Source organism: Myotis yumanensis, unplaced genomic scaffold (genome assembly GCF_028538775.1).
Source record: "Myotis yumanensis isolate MYYU_CA2020_CCGP unplaced genomic scaffold, mMyoYum1.0.hap1 SCAF_8, whole genome shotgun sequence".
NCBI lineage: Eukaryota > Metazoa > Chordata > Mammalia > Chiroptera > Vespertilionidae > Myotis > Myotis yumanensis.
Window position 1 is genome coordinate 40585861 of NW_027223759.1, and position 23588 is coordinate 40609448.

Consider the following 23588-nt stretch of genomic DNA (forward strand, 5'->3'; position numbering starts at 1 on the left):
CCAGAGATGCTTCTGCTTGTCCTCTGCTCTGTCCAGGTCTGTGGCTCCACCAGGCTGATGCTGTAGCAGGGAAGGACAGTTGAGAAGAGGGGGAGAGAGTCAGGAGTGTATTAGCCTGATGGCGGGATAGACCTTAGACCCCACTTACCTGAATATCTCAACGTGGACGATGATAACACCTCAGCTCTCATTTGTTTATCCCTCTCCCTGTCTGCAGTTGCATGCAGCAGGGTGGGGTTCATCTTACCCTAGTTTTGGACCAAAGTAATAAAAAGACACTGAAAGTTAAGTTCTCTTTTTCCCTTGTTATTTTTTCCTTGCTACTTGAAATCATGTCTGGCAGATTCTTATTTGAGAAAACTTGTAGATTAAAGGGTTTTTGTCCGAGATTACTTTGGCTTGTGTGTTTTAGGGTAACTCCTCCCTTCTCTAACATAAGGTCTAAACTTTAAAGAAGCAAATACAAGGACCTGGGCGTTGCTCTGGCTCTTCATGTAGTATTTTATAAAACTCCTGGGATCCCACGAGGAAAATATTTTTGTCTTTGCACTGCACCAGTTCTTCAAATTTTAAAGTTCAGGAGCAGAAATCCTCCCATGTTACAGAACGGGGAACCGAGGCTGATAGGCGAAGTAAATTGTCTAGTGAGACACAACTGGTCAGTGGTAGAACTTAAATTAAGCTCCGTGAGTTTTACACATTGACTCCAGAGTTCTCTCTACTATACTGCATTGCCTCCTATGCCACTGATTAATGGGTTAATGAATTTCTCTGAATATGGTGGTGAAACACCTTTGAAAGTGAGAAGAGAATATTATTCCTTACTGATTGTATTGGTTTAAATGAGTCACCAGAAAATGATAAGAGCTTCTGTTATGCTTCTGCGTTCCCTGCCTTATGTAATTTTAGCTCAATTCACAGATTACCCAATACTCCCAGAAGGCTGTGGATATTTGGTAAATGAAACCAACACATAAATTAAGTGAAATAGAGGTAAGGGTAAACCATGGCAATCCTTTAATAAGGTTTAGTAACGTTAAAATTCAGTACTCTAAATTATCACTGTCCCCAAAAAGTTTATTATTCAACTAAAGTCTTCTTTTCAATTGCCGACCCGGCTTGACATGTAGACATTTTAGTAAATTTGTTGAAGAGGAAAAGCACTATTTTGACTACAATAGCCTGAAATGCTAATAGTCACAGCACAGTGTTACCTATCAGAAGCCACTGAGGACCACCACTGGACATCAAATATGTACCTTATTTTAGTTATATTAAGTGCCAGTTGATTTATTAGTCTACTAAAGCACGTTAATATGTTTCACAAAGAGGTTTGTTTGTATAGTTTGGATATACTTGAGAAAATCTGGAAGATTCTAGGTAAGAGTTTTAAATTTCTACTTTATGAACAGCTGGGTCGTTCAGTAAAAATTAAATTAGACCTGGCTGGTGTGTCTCAGTGGTTGAGCATCAACCTCTGAACCAGGAGGTTACGGTTTGATTCCTGGTCAGGACACAGGTTGTGGGCTCAATCCCCAAAGGGGGTGTGTAGGAGGCAGCTGATCAATGATTCTCCATAATTGATGTTTCTCTCTCTCCCCTCCTCTCTGAAATCAATAAAAATATATTTAACAAAAATTTAAATTAGGACACAGAGTAAGTAATGTGCCAAGACTATAAAGCCAGCCAGCTTGGGAGCAGCTAGACCTCAGACAATGTGTGGTTAACTGTTCTCCTCAACCTCGGCTCTACAACCATGCCAGGGGCTTTGGCATAAAGTATTCTTGGATTCAAAATTTGGCCCTGCTTCTCAAGAGTTATGTAAAGTTGGCAAATTAACTTATACCTCTGTTTCCTCTTTATTAACAGAGAAAGCATTAGTACTACTCTCATGGGTTTTTTTTTGTTTGTTTTGGGCGAGGTTTTTGTGAAATGATATCTACTTATCACAATACCTAGCATCTAATAAGAACTTAACAAATGAGAGCCTTTATTTTATTATTGTTATTGTTATGACTGTGGGGACTTAAAATTAGAGGATATGTTACTGAGTCCAAGGAGCTTTGATTTAATTGGGGACTGAAACAGATAAGTAGGTGCAAATTAATGTAGAGTGAAGGATAATGGTTTTAATTTGAAAATGCTTGAAGGAGGCTCTGGTACAACCTATATTTGCTTTCTTTCTGGGTTTTCTTTGGCTCAGTTAGAAGTGTACATGCAACATACGCAAATACTGAATTGTTATTTGTACACTTGAAACTAATATTATATGTCAATTTTATATAAACATTTAAAAAGTATGCACATGCTAATCATACATACCTTCAGCGATATTAATTTCATGAGAAAATTATTAATTATAGATTTTTATATATGAGCTATCTGATTTTTCATTTGCCCTGCCGTTACAATCTGTTTAGATGAGCAAGCAATTTCATGCATTTTTGCTATGCATCATTTTTAGCTCTTCCATTCAGTATCAATTTAAAATCAGTGTAGTATTAAGACACTCTCAATTTATAGTAGCTCTCTTTCAGTAATTGGCTTACTTTAAATTTTTATATAAACCACTTCTTTTCCCAAGCCACCCTCCCCCACCTCCAATTGCACAGTAAAAGATAGTCATTTTGGTGTTGATTGATAGCTGCTAAGTAGAAGTAAGAATTTCATAGAAGGAAATATGGGTACCAGTGCTTTAAGAAAAGATGTGTCACTAATGTGTTTTATTAATTGGTGCTACTTTGGGAGTTGGCTTTGTCATGCATTTCTGATAAGAGCCCCTCATCAGCTTCAGAATTCTTTATCTGGAAGGTCACTTTCTAAGCTGTCAATGTCGGTTGCCTCGCTTAGTTGACTGAAACAATCAGATTTCACAGAGTTGATGACTAAATTTGTTTATGTTATGGCTATAACTAGTGAACTAACAATTACTAGTTTCTGTCTGTCTTGCAGCTTAATTATAAATTCACTGGTGCCATGTATTTCAAAGTAAAAAAGATGAAGAAATACAAGACATATGAAAGAGTTTCCATTAGTCCATCAAATAACAAAACCCTCATGAATTTATATTTTATTTTTAAGTAACTAATAAATAATTATAGGAGTCTTTAAAGTGGCTTCCTACAAGTGGCAAAGGACCTTAAATGTGTTTTCTATATAATGCTTATAGCTGTTTTTTTCCATTTATGTAATTTTTTTCTCATCTCTGTTTTGCATTACAGTCTCAGAGTTCTCCAGTTTTCTTTAGAGCCACTTAGACTGCATCAATTTTTAGAGTAGATGCTGATTAAAATAAGCTACAATAGCCCACTGCTTATAGTGCCACCTTGTGGCCTTGATCCGTTACTGCCGCCCATTAGCACGGACTGTAGGCCCCACAATTGGGGCCAAATCTGAAATGAGCAGTTTCTTTAAGAAATGTGTCCCCAGCGTGTAATTATTTATTTTCAGGTTGCTAACTACTTGATAAAACTGAAGTAAAGACAAAATATTGTTAAAATAAAAAACGACCACTACTGAAGGCAAATTCAAAATTAAAACAAATCATCTCTGAATATATGATGGAATCAAAGGGAAAATGTGATTTGCTCTATGAAGGCTTAATTTATAATTATATTTTTTATGATCACTTCTATGGTATAAGGAGAGGTAGGTTTACACTTTGATTCTTTTCCCCCACCGCCCCCCCCAACTGTCAAGAAATTACATTTGACTAGCAGCACTTTTTAGAGGACAAAAATTTGGTTCCTGAAATTTTATCTTGGCAAATTGTAAAATCCTTGACTCATTTCTCCTCTCTATTTTCACTCTTCTTCTCTCTTCACAATGGCATATGAACCTTTTTCTCTGCCATGTGGTTCTGTTAGAGGATATCACTGATGCATTGAATCATGTGAGTCAATATAGCCCTGAATAAAAAATAAAGGTACTGTATGCCCTACTGGCCAGCATTTTGTCCTCAGGTATTCCTATTTTTATTTCTTATGTCAACTAATTTGATGACTTTTTTTAGTTGTACCCATGATGGCAGTGTTAGGAGGTCAAACCTTTGTTTCTGTTTTGGACAAAAACACATGTCATTATATAAAGCATGTGAAGAAGTAGAAATGAATGCGTAGTGTTTGGATATTATTTTGCATGAGGAAAGTGGGGTTAGAACTGGGGTTTTGGCAGAGATAACTGGACAACAAAAAGAAAAAGTCTGTATTACTCATTAAGAACGTTGAAGGAGAAAAAATAAATTGGTTGTAAAGAGTTCAGTTTAATTAATAAGTATGTAATTTATACTCCTTTAAAGTCCATTTTAAATGAAGAGCCATTCTGGTTGTGATGAGTGCACTTGAGGTTGTTATATGACTAACACAGTTCAGAGTAGAAGTGCATGCCCTTTTTCTGGGATATATACTTTGCAGGCCTGGCTGCTTAGGTCTGTGGTAGTTTTCTTTTCCTCAAGACCAGAAAACTATGGCTGACAGATGTCAACACTGAACCATTTCAGGTTCAGTTAAACAGGAAATTCTCTAAGTTTATACCAAAGTCATTACATGAAAAAGACTAAGTATTCCTTCCTTAAAATAAAACACAGAAAATGAATCACTAGAGAAGGATATTCTGCAATTTTAAAGTGCCATATTTACTAACCTACCTCTTGCAAAATATCTCTAGCAGGATGGTTTAGTAAATAATAGTTATAGGTTGAATTGTGTTCCCCTCAAAAAGAGGTTTAAGTCCTAACCCCCAGTACCTCAGGATGTGACCTTATTTGGAAATAAGGTTTTTGCAGAAATAACCAATTTAAAACAAGGTCACTGAGGTGGGCCTTAGTCCTATATGGCTGGTGTCCTTGTAAAAAGAAGAGATTTAGACACAGAGACAGACATGCCTAGAGGAAAGACTATATGAAGAGACACAGGGAGAACATATAGGGAAAGAGGAGCTATGCTGCCACCAGCCAAGGAATGTCTGAGGCTACCAGAAGCTTCCTTCTAAAGGTTTCAGAGGGATTATGGCCCTTCAATACCTCAATTTGAGACTTTCAGTCTCCAGAACTGTGAGATAGTAAATTTCTGTTGTCCTAAGCCACACAATTGGTTATGGCAGCCCAGGAAAACTAATGCACTTATGATATTGAACTTACTGCATTGCCCTATGAGCACTTTACACCTAATAACAACCTTGAGACATCTATTATTAGCTTCCCAATATACTAGCAGATGTGGATACTAGCTTCATGAGGTGAAGTGATTTGCTAAAGGTCACAGTTAGTGTGTGAGCTGGGATTTGAACCCAGGTCTGTTTTATTCTGGATTCTGGTGTGTGGGGGGGGGGGGGGGGGGGGGGGAGGGGGGATCTGGTTCTCCTCATTGGATTGTTTAGGGTTACAACATCCTCACGTCTCATCTGAACTCTCACCTCCATTTGAAGGAGAATTACTCTTGGCATTCACTGGCAAACCCATCCACCATTTACAAGGGCACAAATAAGACTTCATTTCTCTGACAATAAAGGGTTGGCAATATTCTCTTGTCTTCTTGTAATTTGAGATTTATAACCTTATCAGCCTCTCCCCCACACCTCTCCATTTCTTCCTGCCTCCTTCCATGACCCAAATCAGTGTAGTTTAATATGTGTAATGGAGTGAAAAACTACACTGAGTCAATTTTCTGCTTCAAAAAGATTTCTTTAAAAAATCCAATCAGGGTCTTTGTCAAATACTAAACAAACCTGCATTGTACTGTGTAGGTATCAGATTAGTGAAACCTGGACTAACACTTGAAGTCCAAAATTTCATCAATGAAATTAATCCTATAATTCTGAGAGCAGAATTGTTTTCCCAAATGTTAGAATGAGTGCCTTCTTTTTTATTAACAGTATATCAGTTGTAGGATATAAAATAAAAACTATCAGAGTGCATTGCACAAGTAAAGTTGATCTTTACTACCTAAAGCAAAAAAACCAACCAACCAACAACAACAACAACCCCACAATGGTTTTGTGACTATTACAATTATATATGCAAATGTGTGCTGGATTGCTGATAACCAGTCAAAAAAGGATGTTCCTACAGTCTTCAACTTGGAAGAGATCTGTTTTAGACTTATAGTTTATTTTTAATTTCCTTTAGTTTAGCCATGTAGTATGGCAAGATCGATGTCCAGGGCTTTGTGAATAGCCTCCTAAAAGAGAAAGGATCATCACTGGGGGCAGGATAATTGCTAGTGAGCTTTCCTAACCTCACCAGTACAGCCATTAAACAGCTGTGGGGCCTTGAGCAAATCAATTAGCCTCTCTGAGTTCTAATCTCCAAATACGTAAAACTATTGACTTCTCCTCCCAACTTTGTAAACAATGTGTTCGAGAAAAGAAAAAAAAACTATTTGAAAAGAAAAAGTCAATGGAAATATGCTCTAGAGCAGTGGTTCTCAACCTTCTGGCCCTTTAAACACAGTTCCTCATGTTGTGACCCAACCATAAAATTATTTTCGTTGCTACTTCATAACTGTAATGTTGCTACTGTTATGAATCATAATGTAAATATCTGATATGCAGGATAGTCTTAGGCAACCCCTGTGAAAGGGTCGTTCGACCACCAAAGGGGTCGCGACTCACAGGTTGAGAACCACTGCTCTAGAGGGTGGCTGACTATTTTTGTATTGTTATAAGACAGCTAACTCAATATTCAGCATACATAGCTGCTGTTTGGTGCATTGTCTAAGGCCTCTGATGGATGGTTTGTCTATGCAGCAATGTCTGTTGGGACAAGGAGCACCTACTAAGCAGTATGCTATTCCACTTCTCAGTCTTACAGAATCCTTTATCCCTCTGACAACTGTATTACTCATGATCTTCCTACACGACCATTGGATCAAACAACAGTAAAAACATTTGCTTCCAAGAATACTGATCCCCTAAGTATCAAGTATTTTTAGTTGTCCTTTTAATCTCCCTGAAGCAGCTGAGAGTACCTCCTGTCCCTCCCCTTGAAACTCCTCGCATGGCTGCCACCTCCATGCTGCACTGCTCTGCTTCCCCACTTGCCCCAGCTTCCCTTGTTGAACCTCTTCTGCTTCATGTCCTTTACCTGGTCTTATAGTGGTGACATTTCCAAAAGTGCTATCTTTTGTCTGTGTCCATGGACTATGCATAGTCAGGATGGTGAAGACCTAGGGGGGTAGGTAGGGGCTGGATAAAGGGGGTAAAGAAGGGTAAATGGGAGACATCTGTAATACTGTCAGTAATATACATTATTGACAATATATATAAACAGAAAAGCAAAACAAACAACAACCCCAAACAAACAAAAGTGCTATCATCTGTTCTCCACTCAGCGCCTTGGGAATCTCATTAGTGCATATGATATCAGCTCTCACTGTCATGCTGAAGTAGGTCTCTGGGTGTATTTCATTTCTGAAGCTCAAGGTTCCACAGGTTATTTTTACTTAGAACTCCTGCTGGCTCCTCAAATACTACACCTCCCAAACTAACCCCATGACCTTCCTGCCCTGGTGCCCTGACGGTACTCTTCCTCTTGAGTTTTCTAGTTACTCAGTAGTGTCATCATTCTTTTAGCTATCTGACAGAGACTTTGCGTCATCTTTGATTCCACTCCTCACTTTAATCTCATGGCCAATATCTAACTGTTTGTAAAATTCTATCAATTTTGCTTACAAGAGACTTTGCATCTATCACTTTACAAGTGATAGTTTATATCTTCCATAGTCTTGATGCTTGCTCCCTCTGGAATACTGTGGCTAGGGCTTACTTCCAGTCTTAATGTGACCATGTCACTCCTTCAAGGCTTTGACCGCTCTCTATTGCTTCTAGCACAAAATCCAAACGCTTTAGGATGCCATGTGAATTATTTCAGAATTGAGTCTCAATTACTTCTTGAGTCTCAGTTCTAAACACATAGCCCATACATTGTTCACACTTAAGTCACTGCAATTCTTGGCATTTACAGGACTCCTAGAGTGCATCTTCCCAACTCCTGGTATTTTCTTCTTTTTCTTTTTTTTTTTTAAAATATTTTATTGATTTTTTACAGAGAGGAAGGGAGAGAAATAGAGAGTTAGAAACATCGATGAGAGAGAAACATCGATCAGCTGCCTCCTGCACATCTCCTACTGGGGATGTGCCCGCAACCCAGGTACATGCCCTTGACCGGAATCGAACCTGGGACCTTTCAGTCCACAAGCCGACGCTCTATCCACTGAGCCAAACCGGTTTGGCTCCTGGTATTTTCTTACTCAATTCCTTCATCCAAGAATTCAGTTAAAGTGACTAACAGTTATTAAAAATCCCCCATAATACTATTCCATAAATGTTTGTTGGATTGAAATACAATTATTAGCTTCTCTCTGAAGAGAAATATGAGGTCAAATCTTTTTCATTTTTTTATTTCCAGCAATTAGCAGAGTGCTAGATATATAGTATATACTCAAGAATATTTACTTGGAAACAAAAGCTAAAGAATTACTAATCTGTCTGGTTATATGTATTTTTAACATTCATATTTTCCCTAGGAGACACAAAGTAGTAAAATAACCAGTTAAAGAAATAAAATCAGCATTCTTTACTACTTACCAGCAAGGATTGTTATTCACCTGGAGAGAATAGCTATTTACAAGATTAGTACTGACCTAAATAGCTATGCATCATTCTTTTAGTCACTAAGATCAGGTTGTTGATGATAATGAATGTTTGTAGTAATGAGCTTGCTTATAACTTTTCTCTAAATGAGATTTAGTACACATAGGATGACCTTCAGGTTTCAGTATCATATATTACAGGCAACATATCTATTCCCTGCTTAATGGATGCACAATTTTCCAATATGATGCATATGAAACAATGGGTATTTAAACTTACATTCTAATTAACAATGGAATTATGGCTATCATGCCAATGCAAGTGAGCCTTTAAAATAGCTGAAAAGTTGGATCATCCTATAGGAATTTACTTGACTATATATAGAAAAGCATTTTCACTTGAATAGTTTGTTATTGTTTTTTTTTTGAAACAGCTGTCTCCTTAAGCTTCAGGTTACTTAGCTTTGTATATAGTAATATTTTTTACTGTCTTAATCAGCATGGATTAGGAGAGTACCAGAATTTTAAATCTTTTTTAGTTTACTATAGAAAAAACAATTTCTTCTTTAGGATAATTCTATGGTGCAGATTAAATTGTAATCAATCAAATAAAATCTACCAAATAGAAAAATATTTGTCTTTTATCTAGGTTTGCCTGAGTGAAATATTTTCTTATTTTAAGAACTATAGGGAAAATTCATTGATATTTGACATGAAAGTAAATGTGTACATTGATAAGCCTTGATTTTTTTAGGAGACGAAATAATCTCTTACAGTTAAGTGTTAGAAATAAATATGGTCTCTCTGTCTTTTTAGCCTGGTGGTATCAAATCTATGTGGGATGAACCAAATTCAGCACCTTGTCTGACTAAATCACCACTCTTTCATTTGAGAGGGTGAGGGACAGTGGTTGAGATCATGGACATTGGCATCAATCAGACTGTGGCTTGAATCCTGGCTTCACCATTTGGTAACTGTGTGACCTTGGGCAAATGGTTTGGTCTCGTTCAGTCTCAATTTCCTTTTAAAGTAGTTATTCATTTATTCCTCCAATTATTCAGCAAGTATTTATTGAACAATTACTATGTGCCAATTCCTGTTCCAAATAACAGGAAGTAATAGTGAACACAAAAGGCAAAAATCTTGGCCTTTATTATTTTTTTGTTGTTTTGGGTGTTTTTTTGGCCTTTATTAAATTTACTTTAAGTAAGGCAATGATAACAGTATCCATCTCCTTGCTTGTTGTGCAATTAGCTGATATACTGCTGGTAAACTGCTTACTAGTAGCACAAAGCCCAGCACTTAGTACATCAACGAAGCAAGGGGAACAAACTGGTCTAGTTTGACAGGTATAGAGAGGAGGTGCTGGGAGTATGTGTGCAGTCTGGGGAGGGTAGAGTGGCATCAGGATAGGGTTGGGTCAGGTTGTAGAGGTTGCAGTTTAGTAAGCACTTACTGTTTGTCAGACCTCACACTAGGTGTCTTAAACTTACAACAACCCTATGGAACAGATACCAAGAATGAGCTCATTCATTCATTCATTCATTCATGCCTTTATTGAGGATCTTCTATATACCAGATATCATGCTGGGCACTGGAGATAAAAAGATGAGTAAGACTCAGGGCCTCCGCGCTGGAAGGCACTCACTCACAATGATAGATCAGTAGAGAAAATGCCATGGTAAAGCACACAGTACTTCCCCAGCACCTAACTCAGCCTGAAGGGGTAGGGCTGGATGATGGAGACCATTGGAAACATCTCGAACTTGAATTACAGAATGGCTCCAGTCCCCAACCAGCCACCCTGCCCTATCCCTAAGTTATACTTGTGGCTCATTAGATCCTCTCTTGAGAGTCGCCTTTTACTTGTGCTTTAAGGTAAGAGCTATTTTAGATATCATACTTCTGAGAACAGATTTTGAGAGAGTTGCAGAGAATAGGACAAGAATGAGTTGGATATTTCCCTGGACCTGCTTGTAGGTGGACAAGGGAAGAAGGGCACCTGAGAAGGTGGACTGTGGCCTGAGAGGACCTAGTAATGTCACTGGACTGGAGCTCATCTTTCAAAGTTGATAAGATTACTTTCTTTTTGGAGGGGCTGTTTTTCATATTTGAAGGAGTTGTACTAGAGGATTTTCAAGACCTGTTCCTGTTCTGACATGTCATGATTCTCCATGTTGGAGGGTAGGTCACTGTACGGTGATATACATTTGTGGGTCTGTGGAATGCACGGTTACAGCAGCACATGCTCAGGCACAGTTCTTGTTGATGGTTCCCTGAGAGTCCATGTAAAGCTCATCCCGAAGATGCAGAAATACTGGTGTGGCCCGTTACTAACTTACAAAATTAAGCAAGAATCCTTATAAATGTAGCAGAAGATGCTTGATCATTTTGAAGCAGATTTAACTTTCTTAGTCTTCTGTGTTTGAGATAAAGAACATAGATGCTCAAAGTTTATTGACTGTTAAAATTTATTTAATTTTCTAGCATAAGGCTTAGGATAAGGGAGCAGGGATAATTCCCACCACCCCAAAGAGTTTCCCTATTTAGTTTGTTTAAAAATTCTTGTAGGCAACCTTTTCTCTTTTTTTCTTTTTTAAATTAAAACTTTGAGCTTTAGAAAGTAGCAGTTCTAAATAGGATGAATTCAATATTAACTAAATCTTCATTTCAAATATGAAAATTTCTGGGATTTTTGCTCTTTTAACCTTTTCTCTCTCCCTGTATCTATTTGTGTTCATTTTTATAATAAAGCACACCTTAATGTATCTAATAAATAGGCTCTTAAAATAGGAATCGAACTATATTTAAAATATGTCAGGATTTGCTGTTTAAATGGCTTCTATTATAAATTTATTTTGCAATGTAAGTTATTTCACTCTAATTTATCTTTGATGTATGATTGACTTTCATCTATTAGATTTGTCTAAATCAGGGCACATCAATTAACCATAAGATCTATTACTGTTTATTACTCTCATAAAATCTAGAGCTATCACTTTAAAATTTAAACACCCAGAATCTCCTATGCTTGGCATTAAGTTACCAGTCACAGCAATATAGAGTTATATTTTATATCCAAAATTGCATACCACATGTATGAATTCAGTATATAATTAAATGGCCTCTTTAAGTTTAACTGAAGGATTGAATATCTTCATTTTACTGATTGTCTATCTACAAACTATGACTAGGAGATATTGATATATTTGTGATCATTTATTCATTGTACTACATAATGGAATATTTAATGCCTACCATGTACCAGGGACTGGGCAAAACATTGGGGAATGTAAAATACATATTATCTCCTTTAGGAACTTACAATTTATTAGGGTAAATAGACATAAGCACATAAAAAGTTATCCTGTATAATAAAAGGCTAATATGGAAATCGACTGAACGGCGGAACGACCGGTTGCTATGACATGTATTGACCACCAGGGAGAAGACGCTCAATGCAGGAGCTGCCCCCTCATGGTCAGTGTACTCCCACAGTGGGAGCGCTGCTCAGCCAGAAGCCCTGAGCCGGACTCACAGCTGGCGAGCGCAGCGGTGGTGGCGGGAGCCTCTCCCGCCTCACAGCAACACTAAGGATGTCTGACTGCCGGCTTGACTCTAATAACCTGAAAGATCATGTAGCTCAATGGGCTCTGTGTTACTTTCTGGTTCAGAAAGGCTGGTTTCAGCTCATAACTGGTTCAAGTAGAATTCTCTTCCAGACAAATCTGCTTTAAAAATCACATTGTACTACATAATGGAATTTCATTTCTTCCTGAGCAACATCACCCAGGGGCAGTTCTTTTGTTTTGTTTTGTTGTTTTCAAAATGAAAAAATTTACTTCTATTGCATTAGTAACGTTCGGTTCCATGAAAAGAAACACGATTGAGAAACACAATTGAGTTTTGAGACCATTGAAAATAAAGAATTCAGTTTACCATCTTCTATATCCATTTTTGCTGAGAGAAATAGCATATGTTATATGCGATACTGGGTTTTCAAGAAAGGTGGAACTATTTGTATGTCTATGTCCTTAGGTACTATGTGAAGCCAGTAAGTTGATGATCTACTTCTAGGTACTTTGCTATTTCAAATGTGGAGCAGCAGCTTGATAAAAATGTGGACTCTCAGGCCCACCCCAGACCTTAATCAGAATCTGCAGTTCACAGGTCCCCAGGCAATTCTCATGCACCTGAACTGAGAAGCATCATCCTGGCAAACCTCCAGGCTCTACTGCTTCATTTACTGCCCTTCCTCCTTTTCCTTCCTTCCAGCCCCTGACCACTAACCCATGGAGAAGCCATGAAAGCAGGAGTACTTAAGCTGGGCTCTTAGGGAGTGGTATGTGGTGGTTTGTGAACCCACTGAAATTCTACAAAAATTATGTGTGCATCTGCTTACTCAGCTTTCATTAAATTCTCACCAAAAAAGGTTAGCCATTCCATACTATAAGAGCACAGATGCAATGTTCTGCCTTGAAAGATGGAAAGACAGAATAGGATAACTTGTAATTCTATAATTAAACCTTTTCTGTTGTTTCAAGAAAAAGAATCAGACTGACCAGACAGCTGATCACAGAGACGAAGAATTTTTGGACAGAGCTTTCTAGTTCCCCAAAACTGAGTTCTGCTCCGCTGGTCCCAACAGGTTAGGTTAGTAGAAAGTTGCCAGTTTAGTTCCCATAGGTCCTGCATGCTTTAGGATAATTAAAGAAGACCTGCTTCTCCATAATATGAGATTTGTGCTTCACTGCATCTTTTTTATTTTTGAGGTCCTAGCACAGTACTCCTCAACCCTGTCTGCCTATTAGAACCATCCCATACCAGACCAATTGTATCAGTCTCAGACCTCCTGGGGTGAGGATCAGACTTACTGGGTTTTATTTTGTTTTTTTGAGGGGGGGGGGGGTGTTTGAACTTTCCTTGGGTGATTTTAATGTTTTAGCCAAGGTTAAGAATTGTTTGTACACAACAATGTGTTTGATAAATTCCAGGATGGCTTTCTTGGGGAATCATGTGTCTGTCATTATTGAAGGAACTTGATTCTGTTTCTTCTGGACAATGAAGTCCCTTTGTCTACTGGAAAGTCATTATATACATGCCCTGCTGTACTATCTTCCTTCATTATGTCAAACGGAGGCAGATGTATAAAAAAACTTGTTTGGATGTGGAACTGATTCCAAGAACTATTGAATTTTCCAATTTCTTTTCTGCTGCTCAAATTTCCAGTCTGTCTCAGGAAAACTCCCTGACTTTTATATTATGAGTGACTTTTTAATACTTGATATGCTGTTGAAATGATGGAAATGAGTAATTGTGCTAAAATGAAATAATTTAATTGTAAGACATTTGGTTTTCCTTCATTTATACATATTTGGCTGGTATTGTAGCTATACAGTGAACAGCCTCTGACATTCTGCAAGCCTCAGAACACCTACCTGTAGGATGCAGGATTTCAATGAGAACAAGGAGAGAGCACATAGAAGGAAAGCAATTTACAGTTACTATGAGTGTGCCTTTAATCAAATAAAGGAAGCAAAATCCTGCGAGAAAGTTCCCACTTACAAAGCTTTCCCCTAAGACACATTCACAGACTGAAGTGGAATTACATATTCATATTTTTCCATTTTGTACTTCAATGATTTCTAGCATGATTAGGTTTTGCAGCCAGTCCTCTGAAAAATAACCTCAGAGTTTGTTGTGTATTTTCCTTCTCTGAAGGGGGTTTCTGGCCATCTGAGAACTCATCTCCTCACTCTTGGGAATTTCCATGTGATTCGGTAAGATTTATGCTTACCTCTCTCCACCTCTAGAAGAGATTCACCAAGGGTTCACATTTCCCCCCTCCTCCCCAAGAGCATGAGAATTCATGCCTGAGAATGATAAATTAGCTTTAACATCATTTTGGAGAAGGGGAAACGGAAGATGGAATTACAGAACTACTCAAATCTGAAGGTTCTTTTCAAAGTAACAGTTTGTACTCAACGTTAATGAAAAAATTGGAACTGATTATTTTCCGACTATTAATGCTTCAGTGTTCTCAGCATGGAGAGAATAAATATTCAGAAGGATCTAATGCAACTTATATGATATTAACTTGTCTTAACCTCTTTCCAACTAAGGGGTTTCTTAGTTGTCTTCTTGTAAATATGCACACAAAGTGTCTTTCTGTTTGAAATGGAAAATTCATGTAATTTGTATTTATGCTTTTAATCTTTACATAGGATTGCTCAACTGTGGGAACTGTCACAGGAGGCTCTGTGCTAAAGTGGCTCTTCTTTTAGATGTGCTTTGGCATCCGAATTTTTTTTTCCTGGTTGAAGCTACAATTTGTGACAGCTCAGACCCTTGTCTGATATTTCCCACTTTTTTTGTAAAAGAGGTGCTACACTTGAGTTCATGAGTGACCTGCTCTTTTAATTTAAGTCATTTTGATAGGCCTTGCTCTTAATTTAAGCCAAATTAAGATAGTTGGCAACAAAATTCAAAATATTTTTTCTCTCTTTTGGAGAAGACAAGTGACTCTTTGAGTTGAGAGGTTTAATAATCATTCTAATTCAGGCCACATTGGTGAGTACCTAAAATGTTCCAGGTCATTTGCTAGGCATTCCAGGGAAAGCAATGAATGCCTGGGAATCACACATGAGAGGGAAGATCGAAAACAAATACCTATAGTATAATGTTGTGAGCACAATGTACAGACTGGGGTGGTTCCACAGAGAGATGGCAGAAATCTCTGAAAGTCGGAGAGAGCTCCATGGAGGAGTTATATCAGTTATCAATATTATCTGTTTAGTTATATGCAGTGGAAACAAATTCAGGATAACAAGCCAAAAGAGATTTAAAATAAAGACAGAGATAAATTTACTGGGAGGATATGGGTTTCTGACAGGAGAGAGAGATATCATCAGAAAGGACCTAAATTGGAGAGTTTTGAGTATCAAGATAGAAGAAACTAAAGGGCAGTCACTGAAGGGATTTGCTGAGGAATGAATCAGCTCTAAATATTTTCTGTCCCTGTGTCACTACTCTCAGATTCCCAAGAGAAAGTCTAATCATCCCACCATGGGCCAAGTGCCTACTCCTTAGCTCAGACAGAACAGGACACTGTGATTGACAGCACAATCAAGGCTGTATGCAATGGGGGAAGAGTAATTCCCAGAGGGAAATCAAAGTGCCACTGTTAGAAGAAGGTGGAATAGATGCTGTTCAGCAAAAATAGCAGAAGTCTACTCCATGAAGAAATATTTAAGTCTTGGAAGATAAGTAAGAATCTCTTAGGTGGTAATGGGAGAATGACATTCTAACATAGAATAAACAAAAGAGTCATTAAAAAAGTCTAGCCTGTCCTATAAAGGCAAAGAATTTAGCATGGTGGAAATAAACTATAATATGAAGAAGTTTGGGTGATGAGAAGTGGCAGGAGGTTAGGAAAGATCTCCCCATATGACATGTGACAAGACTAGGATTCAGTTTTATAGGTAATCAAGTTTTATTATTAGTTTTTATAATAATTTATACCAGTGGGAAAATAGGCAAAAATATGAGCAGAAAATTGATAGAGGAAAAATTTTATTTAACTCATATACATACAAAAAATGGCCAATTAAGTAATAAAATAAAAAACTGCATTTTTCTACACCAGTGATTTTTAACCTTTTTCATCTCATGTATACATAAACTAATCACTGAAATTCTGAGGCACTCCAAAAAATATAATATATTTTTTGCTGATATGATAAAAAATAGATATAATGTTTATTGATTAACAAAAAAATAAGAGTAATTTTTGACTCTTTTTGCTCCAAACTGACTTTTTAAAAAAAATCAGATGCCTGTACTTGTATATAAGGATTTCTGGTACCAAAAATTAACCAATTAGAAGCAATCTCATTATGAGACATGACCAATAAGATGCAAGTCTGATATATGTATTTACTAGAGGCCCGGTGCATGAAATTCATGCATGGGAGGGTCCCCTCATCCCAGCCTGTGCCCTCTCCAATCTGGGACTCCTCAGGGGATGTCCAATTGCTGGTTTAGGCCTGAACCTGGGGATCAGGCAATCAGACATCCCTCTCACAATCTGGGACCACTGGCTCCTAACTGCTCACCCGTCTGCCTGCCTGATCCTCTCTAACTGCTCCCCCCACTAGCCTGATCACCCCTAACTGCCCCACCGCTAGCCTGATCACCCCTAACTGCCTCTGCCTGCCAGCCTGATCCTTCCTAACTGCCACCCCCTGCTAGCCTGATCACCCCTAAATGCCTCTGCCTGCTGGCCTGGTCACCCCTAACTGCCCACCCCCCACTGGCCTGGTCACCCCTTACTGCCCCCCCTGCTGGCCTGGTTGCCCCCAACTGCCCCCCCCTGCTGGCCTGGTTGCCCCATATAGTCTGCTGTTCAGTCATTTGCTCATCTCTCACTAACTCCCCTGCCGGCCTGGTTACCCCACACAGCCTGCTGTTCAGTTGTTTGGTCATCCCTCACTAACTCCCCCTGCCGGCCTGGTCGCCCCACGCAGCCTGCTGTTTGGTTGTTACTGTTACTGTGATGGTGTCCCGGACAATTTACATAGTCACCTATTATTAGTATAGATGGCCAAAGACAAAGGCTGTTGTCATTTTCTTATTTGACAATCTAAGGGGAAAGAGGTCAGTCTCCTGACTAAATAGTCAAGTACTGCATGTTTTAAAAATTCTTGCAGCACACCAATTGAAAATCACTGTTGCATACCATTTTATATAAGGAATTTGAGCATCTCTGGATTTTAGTATCTGCAGGGCTCCTGGAACCAATCCCTTGGACACCAAGAGACACTGTACTTAAGTTTTGGGAGAGTTAAAAGTTATGTATAGATTCTCCACTGCAAGGGGGTGGTGCCTCCAACCCCTGCATTGTTCAGTGGTCCACTATAGATACTATTTTCTACCTATTAACAATGATTTCAAAATAATAATTATACCTAGAGTTTGAGAGGACAAGCTGGCATGGAGTTTTTACATGCTGTATAGAAGAGTATAAAGTGGAACAAGTGTAATTTTTTCTAGAAAAGAATTAGACAAAGTATATCAAGATCCTTAAAATTTTCCCCATTTTCTGATCCCCAGATTCTATTTCTAAGATTTTTCCTTAAAAATAAAGGAAATCTAATCACATGATACAACGTGTATGATTCTTGAAGACATACTAATTGAAATAAGCCAGTCACAAAAGGGCAAACACTCTATGATTCCACTTTATATGTGGTACCTAGAATGGCCAAATTTATAGAAACAAAATAGAATGATGGTTGACAGGGCCGAGAGGAGAGGAAAAAGAGGAGTTGTTTAATGGGTATAGAATTTCAGTTTTGCAAGGACAAAAAATTCTGGAGATCTGTTTCACAGCTAAGTGAGTATACTTAATAGTACTAAATTGTACACTTAATGGTTAAGATGTCAAGTTCTATGTTATTTGTGTGCCTCAAGGTACTGTTTGTTTGTTTGTTTGTTTATTTCTTTATTAATCCTCACCCAAGGTTATTTTTCCACTTATTTTTAGAGAGAGTGGAAGGAATGGGGGAGAGACAGAGAGAGAGAAACATCGATGTGAGAGAGACACATAGATTGGTTGCTTTCCACATATGCCCGACCAGGGCCAGGGATCAGCCTGCAATCGAGGTATATGCCCTTGACCAGAATTGTACCTGGGAACCTTCAATTCTCAGGCCAACACTATCCACTGAGCCAAATTGGCTAGGGCAGGGATGATTTCTTGATAACTATTATTTGCAAATAAAATTGCAAATATTTAAAAAAATAATTCTAAATGTTGTACCAGGATGTTTGTTTTCTAAATGAAATTTATAATGGTATTAGCTAGGACTACAGCAGGCTAACAGGAAGGCAAAGTATTATAAATAGGACTTGCATCCTTCATTCAAGCAGGTGCTGAAATCTCACCTCTTTCATTAAGCTTTTCTGGAATAAATAAAATAGCATAAATTTCCAGGACCTCATTCCATCCTGATTAGTATCTTAAGTACTTTTTTCAGATATAATTCCTACAGAATCAGGGTTACCTTTTGACCTGCTGCCTTTAAAGAAACAGCCCAAACAACAAATACATGATTTTAGTTGATGCAGATACTCATTGAGTCTCTGAAGAAAACACTACATTCTTAATATACAGAAAAAAAATCTTCAAAGGAAAGCAAAATGCACCGCCCCTCCGTTAGCTCCTGGGAGCACCATTGTTCTGCTTCCTATCTTGCATGTACAGACCTTCTCTTCACTTAAGGGCTCAAGGCAAAGTTAATGTGTTCTTTATTTTTTAAAATATATTTTTTATTGATTTCAGAGAGGAAGGGAGAGGGGGAGAAAGATAGAAGCATCAATGATGACAGAGAATCATTGATTGGATGGTTCCTGCACTCCCCACACAGGGGATTTGAGCCCGCAACCTGGGCACAAGCCCTAACCGGGAATCAAACCGTGACCTCCTGGTTCATAGGTCGACACTCAACCACTGAGCCATGCCAGCCGATCAAAGTTAACATATTCTTGCTCATCCCATTGCAGCTTTTTGGAAAGAAAAGGTAAAGAGCAACTTTAGATCATCTTCGCAGGGAGATTTCACAAGAGAAGAGCCATGGCTCCTTGCCAATAAAGATTTTACTCTTTTATTAAATCGATGTGTTTCACCCGTTGTTTGTCTTTCATGTCGCTCTCAGGATTTATTTATTTAGCTAAGTATATTAGAGGTAGGGTGGTCATCCAAATAATTCACCATCCAAATCAGGACACTTGTGCAAGTGAAAGAAAATGGGCAGAGAGGCATAAGCCAGATTTCCAAGCCAACTGCAACGTATGGCCACTCCAATGAGAGAGCCGTGAAAGCCTTCACGATTTCTCTCTGCAGAAAGGTGGGAAGCAAGGCCTCACAGATAATTTAGGGTCATGGAAATTAGCCTTAACAGTCCTCCTAGAAACTCAAACTCTCAGAAAACTGCAGCTCCCAAGAATATCTCAGTGGTGTTCAAAATATAAAATAATTGAATAAAAGTGTTCCTTAATTGTTAAACCCTGGGGATAAATAAATACATTTCCAATCCAAGGCACTTCTCAAATATTCACCTCCCAATGGTAGAGCACCTGTGATGGGCAGCCTCAGAAACCTGTCCTTCTCAGCATATTTTCACATGGGGAGACCTGTGAGCAGCGATGTGATTAAGGCATGAGTTACACAGTGCTCTGTTTAAACTGCATCAGGGGCACCAGGATGCTTTTCTGTCCATGGCTTCAAATCACTGGAAAAGAGTGACAATTTTTTCTAGAAACTGAATGAAAAATAGATCCAAGTGTCACTAACCCAGTGTGAAATGACGGGCTGTAACTCTGACATTGTCACGCAGATGCCAAAATACAACCCAACTCAAAATGGACCATGCATAGAAAACATTAGCAGTGTGTTCTGGGACAGCAAGGGGAAAAAATAGTAAAAACATTATTATGGCCTCAGACTCACTGATAATTTTTTAAACTTTAATCTGTCTAGTGAACCATGCATGTGCCCTTTTTCTCTCTGTCGACACCTCACACTCCTCAAATGATATTCCACTCATCTTTTTCTATGAAACCCAATTAAAGCAGGTTACTATAAATACATAGATATCTACATATGAAACTGAATTGCCCAAAGAGTGCCAGGAGAAAATAAAGCAAAATTATATAAAGATGAGACAGAGTATGACAAGTGATTTTGTGTTCCAAGACACCAAACAGAGAAAATTGATAGCTGATTAGGTGTTTTGTTCTTTCTGACATCTGCTTAAGATAGGGAGGTGGGGTTGAGATCCTTACTACTCCTTTTGGCCAATGTTAATTATCTTAATCCAATGCCATGTATTTCTGGTAGGTGTTATGGTCATGGTCAGGACCCAAACACATACCTTCTGGCTCCACATCTCAAGTTCATTCTCTCAGCATTCCCCTGAGCAGCCGGCCCCAGAAAGATCTACCTTTGTTGCTCTTCCCCTAAGGATTCCAGGATGTGGCCTCAGGCTGGTAGGAATGAGTGGAAGAGAGTCAGTTCATGCACTCTGTTGGGTATTGCCTGTGATTTGTTGTGTCATGACTCTGAGCAAATGCAACCTTGCACTTCCATGGGCATAAATGCCAATTTGAAATGATCAACCATCACACCAAAAGCAAAAACACTACCTTAAAAATTTTGTGCCTAGATAAGCATAGTGAAATGATGTCACGGCTGAACTACTCTGGTTTTCTGGACCTAAGTAAATCTGTAGCTATTTTAGCCTAGTGATTCCTAATAAAGAGACTCCTGACACCTCGAAGTCTGAGAAGGCAGCAGTGGTGATAAGAGTTTGGGTGTTAATAGGTGGTTGGTAAGAGGCAGGATCCATGAATAATTTAAATAATTTTATAAAACTAACAGAGATAACCTTCTTAACCAGGACTAATCTACACAGATGAAGTAAAACAAGGTTTTTTAAAATGTCTTTTAGGGAAATTTTATCAGTGTTCTTATCAGGAGGCCTGATTCGAATTTTTATATGTCTCTGATGAATAAAAAATGAGAAACAAATTATTATTCCATAGTAGTAAATTTAGAGAAAGACCAAGATTTTAAAATTAGAAAAAAGGGACAAAAGGTGTTCCTAATGGTGAAAAGTGTGGAGATGACTGAGTATGAGTCCCAAGGGGAGTGAGATTGGCTGGGAAGCTGTAGTGCAGGGCTCTCCTTGGTGTGAAACATCTATGGCTTTTCCATTAAGGTTCAGAGGCCAATTATGACTCCAAGTTCCCCACAATCCTCTGTGGATCATTACAAGGTCCCAGTTGTTTCATGGATCCTCTTTGGGATTCAAGTCAAGTGATCAGAGGAACCAACATTTTTGTTTCATTCAGGGCTCTCAAAATGACCCTGGGCCTTGTATTAGTTGATGTGCATGTGGCTGCTTCCTTATAAATATTTGTGGAATGAGATTTCCTACCCTTTCAATTCTTCTCTCCATGTCATTTTCAGGTAAAGGAAGGGCTGGGCCACAGAGCTTGGTAATTATTCAGTATTCTATTTTTATCTCTGATTGCTTTTCACCTGAGCTTCCTCAAAAAGATACTGGGACTCATACCAAGACTATATTTTTGTCTCTCCTGATCTGGTTTTAGTTCATTGACTACTTACCCAGGTATTGGATGTGGCTGTTGATTTCCTGCAAGGTAGACATTGCTAATACATACTTTGCTGTCTGCTTGAATGCAGGCCTTCCACTCTATAAGCATGTATGGGCTGTCAGCTGCGTGCACTGAGAAACTTGTTTAAAGAATAAATGCATCTTTAAGTACATCTCAAATTTATCAGAAAAACGTAGCTTCAGAAACAGTAGTCATTTTATGACTAGCAGCACAAATACATAATAATATTATAATATAGCTGCTAAATTGCACTTAGTTAATTAATCAATTTAGACCTCAAAGAATAAGCTTCAAATTGAGAAAAGAGAAATCTAAAGTATTAACTGCCAAATTACATACATATGCTGACAAAATGAACAGCCCACCTTTATTCTCTCACACTTGTAAATAGTGATTCATTCCTATTTCTTGTCATGGAGTGTATTTTATTCATTATAATTATACTAGAGGCCCGGTGCATGAATTTGTGCATGGGTGGGGTCGGGCCTGCCCCAATTGGGGCCAAGGGAGGAGGGGCTGTGGGCAGTCAGCTGGCAGGCCCTGCCCCCTGGTTGAACTCCCAGTCGAACTCCTCAAGGGGACAATTTGCATATTAGCCTTTTATTATATAGGATTTATCCTGGAACTTTGGTCTATTAAGTAAATAACTTGTATAAGAGTTAGAATATTGTTCAAATAGCAGTTACCTACTTATATATCTTATTGCTGTCTTTAGATTTCCACTAGAAGCAGGCTGGAGGAAAAGCAACACTCTGCCCTGTGATTTCTGTGCTGGGAGTTTGATGTCCAATTGAGGGGTGAAAAGTTTTACAAAATTCTAAATGGAATTTATTCCACTACAAAGTTAGCTCTCCCTCTCCACCCCTCACATTCACCCACACACAACCTCCTAAAGTCATATAATTGTGATTGTGTAAAATAAACCCAAGAGAGTGTCAAGTATACAGATGTTAAAAGAAAGAGAAAGCAAGTCACAGATGCCACTTCACAGGAACTAGGAACTGAAACAAGTCTTGTTCTTGTACAGATGAAGCTTCCAGTTTATCCCAGCAGCTTTCAGATACTGATGCAGTCTTTAAAATAAGATAAGTTTAGCCCTAGCCAGTTTGGCTCAGTGGATAGAGTTCTGGCCTGTGGACTGAAGGGTCCTAGGTTCCATTCTGGTCAAGGGCACATGCCCGGGTTGTGAGCTCAATCCACAGTAGGGGGCATGCAGGAGGCAGCCAATCAATGATTCTCTCTCATCATTGATGTTTCTCTCTCTCTCTCTCTCTCTCTCTCTCCCCCTTTCTCTTCTTCTCTGAAATCAATAAAAATGTATTTAAAAAAGTAAGATAAGATTATTTAAAGTATATAGTCTTCATTTCTTAAGGTTAATGCAGTTACTAAATATTCATTTACTTTTTATTTTATTGACCTCTCAGTGTTGCTGAATATTTTGCCCAGCGAATCAAGACTCTTGGCGAACTAAAGAATGGTTTCATCAAATGTGGTCCCCAAACCAGAGAGTTGTGTTTGTTTGGTTTCTGTTATCTTCATTCCCCTTGTAAATTGATATAGATTCAGAGAAAATTGTTGCTGCTCCCCTATTCTTTCTCAAAGCAAGAACAGTTGGTATAATCTAAAAGTTAGTCCTTTGTCCACTCCATCCCACGTCTGTCCCCTACGCTTCCTGGTTGCGGTGTGTGCATGAGAAGACTGGCACTATATACTCTCTTGGTAAAGGATAGTGCCTAAAAAAAAGCTTAACAGCAGATAGAACTTGAAGATACATATTATACCATAAAGTCACATATATTC

General features: G+C 38.5%; 1 protein-coding gene across 2 annotated transcripts in view; it reads left to right on the forward strand.

Annotated features, from left to right (window-relative positions):
* Positions 1 to 23588, forward strand: part of PDE11A (phosphodiesterase 11A) — a 285421-nt gene that overhangs the window by 59438 nt on the left and 202395 nt on the right. The window contains exon 3 of one of the 2 annotated variants that reach the window (XM_070422681.1): positions 21762 to 21812. The exons of the other annotated variant lie outside the window; for it this stretch is intronic. Within the exon in view, the coding sequence (XP_070278782.1) occupies positions 21762 to 21812 (51 nt within the window). The remainder of the gene's footprint in view (positions 1 to 21761; positions 21813 to 23588) is intronic. 2 annotated transcript variants of the gene reach the window in all.